This window comes from Penaeus chinensis, chromosome 2 (genome assembly GCF_019202785.1).
Source record: "Penaeus chinensis breed Huanghai No. 1 chromosome 2, ASM1920278v2, whole genome shotgun sequence".
Lineage (NCBI taxonomy): Eukaryota > Metazoa > Arthropoda > Malacostraca > Decapoda > Penaeidae > Penaeus > Penaeus chinensis.
The window spans coordinates 4,209,078-4,211,577 of record NC_061820.1 but is presented as its reverse complement, the minus strand read 5'-3'; the positions used below and the strand labels follow the sequence as shown (position 1 = coordinate 4,211,577).

Genomic DNA, 2,500 nt, shown 5'->3' with positions numbered 1-2,500 from the left:
GCACATGGAACTTCTTTTGTTCTGTAATGCTTGTTCTTTGCAGGCTTTTCTTGTTTCAGATTATGGAAGGATGAAGGTGTAGGTATTGTATTATAAATATGTACTGTTTTTGAGAGAAGGCTGTTTAATTTTAAAGGTTGTAAAGCTGCATTATTGAATGTATCTGTATAAATGTAAATGTTATGTACATTAATTGGGGGGATAGCTTTCGTAAGTGTATATGGATGCTTTGTTTATTGTTGTATGGTTTCCCATAAGATTAAGGATGTGACTAATTAATTATATATATATCAAAAATGTAGAAAAAAATTAAATAAAGATAAAAATGCGACTCGTGTGTGTGTGTGTGTGTGTGTGTGTGTGTGTGTGTGTGTGTGTGTGTGTGTTTGTTTGTTTGTTTGTTGTGTGTGTGTTTGTTTGTTTGTGTGTGTGTGTGTGTGTGTTTGTTGGTGTGTGTGTGTGTGTGTGTTTGTTGGTGTGTGTGTGTGTGTGTTTGTTGGTGTGTGTGTGTGTTTGTTGGTGTGTGTGTGTGTATTTGTTGGTGTGTGTGTGTGTTTGTTGGTGTGTGTGTGTGTTTGTTGGTGTGTGTGTGTGTGTGTGTTTGTTGGTGTGTGTGTGTGTGTGTTTGTTGGTGTGTGTGTGTGTGTGTGTGTTTGTTGGTGTGTGTGTGTGTTTGTTGGTGTGTGTGTTTGTTGGTGTGTGTGTGTGTGTGTGCATGTGCATGTGGGTAGATAGGTAGGGAGAAAATGAATGTATGAGTATAGACAAAATATAATAGGAGGGAGGAAGATAAACTGAGTGTGTGTTTGCTCACATGTGTGTTGGTATTTATTTGTACACTTGTTTATATGTTTAGGCTTATAGTATAATGGATGAGTATGGAACTTTCAATTTCCATTCATACAATATCTTGTTATGAGAGAGAGTAAGAGGAAGGATGAAAGTGAGAGTGAGAATGAGAGAGAATACATATGCATGATTTTCAAAAATCTATGTATTGCTTTATCAGCAGCTGTAATAGTATGCCAAGGCTTGTATTTGGTAAAATACCCCGTAAAGTGTAAATAATTATAAAACTTCAGCTTTCTTGCATGTTATGTAACATAAAAATATCACTTTGCAGAACATGAAAAGTCGCGAGAAGACATTGACCGAGAAGGTACCATACTCGCAGAAATCCTGAACATCCTGGAGCAGAAAGATGCCTTAGTCAACATGCTGGAGGAGGACAGACAGAGGTGCGACCACAGCCACCACCAACACCACCACTCGAACAAAAACCCTTCCCCCAGCACCTCAGACACCAATGAAAAGCTTCCCCAAATCCATATAACCAACCTGCCTTGCAACCCAATCGAGTGTTCCCCCACCACTGCCGTCTCACCTCCTCACTTGACTACCATTCCTCAGAGCTTTAAAGATTCACACACAGCCATCGCATCCTTTTCTAAGTTGTCTTCCCTTCTACCCGCTAACAACAAAGGACTCTTGACATCCTTGTTGAACCCAGACTCGAGCCAGTGCTCTAGCTTGACGTCAGTGCTGCATGGTAGCTTAACTCCTTCCTCAGGTTCTTCCCAGAGCTCAGCTAACGTTTCTGTAGCTTCAAGCAGGCGCTCTAGTCAGTTTGATCAGTTTCCACAGAACAGCAAGCCAAGTGTCTTTGATATAGATCCATGTAGCAGAATGTGCACGCATGCTCAGCACGCTCGAAGGAAGGTGAACCTTTTCAGCAGACTAAGCCGTGTAAGGCGCACAACATTACCTGACCTTAGCCCAGGAGATGGGGAGCCTTTTTCAGACCCGCCACTGCACTATCGCCGCTATAGCCTTTCCATCCAAGTCCCGTATCGCATGCCAACTACCAACAGGGGTGAGATGAATAGCCCAAGGTTAAAGAGATTCAATGGGAATCCTGTCCATAGTAACAGTACACTCTGCACCCAACTATTAAGCACTGCATGTGGTTATGCTCTAATCTTTGTTGTCTGTGTTTGGTTCTTACCTCACATGATGGCATTGTTATCATTAATTCTCAATGAAACTTACCTGGGACCATCCCCTTTCTAATATTTAATGTAGAGTATATAATGCTGATGCCTTGCTGTAGAAAGGGTTTTGACATCCATTAAATTATCTGATTTATGTTTTGATGTAGATTATGTTAAGGGATTTTTATGTTTATTTTAGGCATGTTGTTTTGCATTGAATAGAGTGCATGACTGTGATAGTTTAAGTTTATCTTATTAAGGAGCTTTCCACTGTAACCATTTGTATATTTGACCTTTCTAAATATAAGACCAAGTTTTCTTGGGAGGGATTCTGACAAAAGCAACATCACTGCATGACAAAAGGAAGGTGGAGGCTTGAACTGCACCTCCCCTCAGGACAAGCAAGACAGACTTCCCCTTCTCTCCCCCTCTCATAGCCTCTCCCTCACATGTTCTTCCCCTCGGGACATCTGGCTGGCAAGCTGTTGTTCTGACCGGCCTCACCCACC

General features: G+C 41.4%; 1 protein-coding gene across 8 annotated transcripts in view; it reads left to right on the top strand.

Moving 5' to 3' along the window:
• Positions 1–2,500, top strand: part of LOC125030332 (F-actin-monooxygenase Mical-like) — a 207,044-nt gene that overhangs the window by 198,188 nt on the left and 6,356 nt on the right. For 7 of the 8 annotated variants that reach the window (XM_047620323.1, XM_047620356.1, XM_047620339.1 and 4 more), the window contains one exon: positions 1,124–1,873. In XM_047620323.1, the coding sequence (XP_047476279.1) occupies positions 1,124–1,873 (750 nt within the window). The remainder of the gene's footprint in view (positions 1–1,123; positions 1,874–2,500) is intronic. The other variant, XM_047620373.1, reaches the window with a different exon arrangement.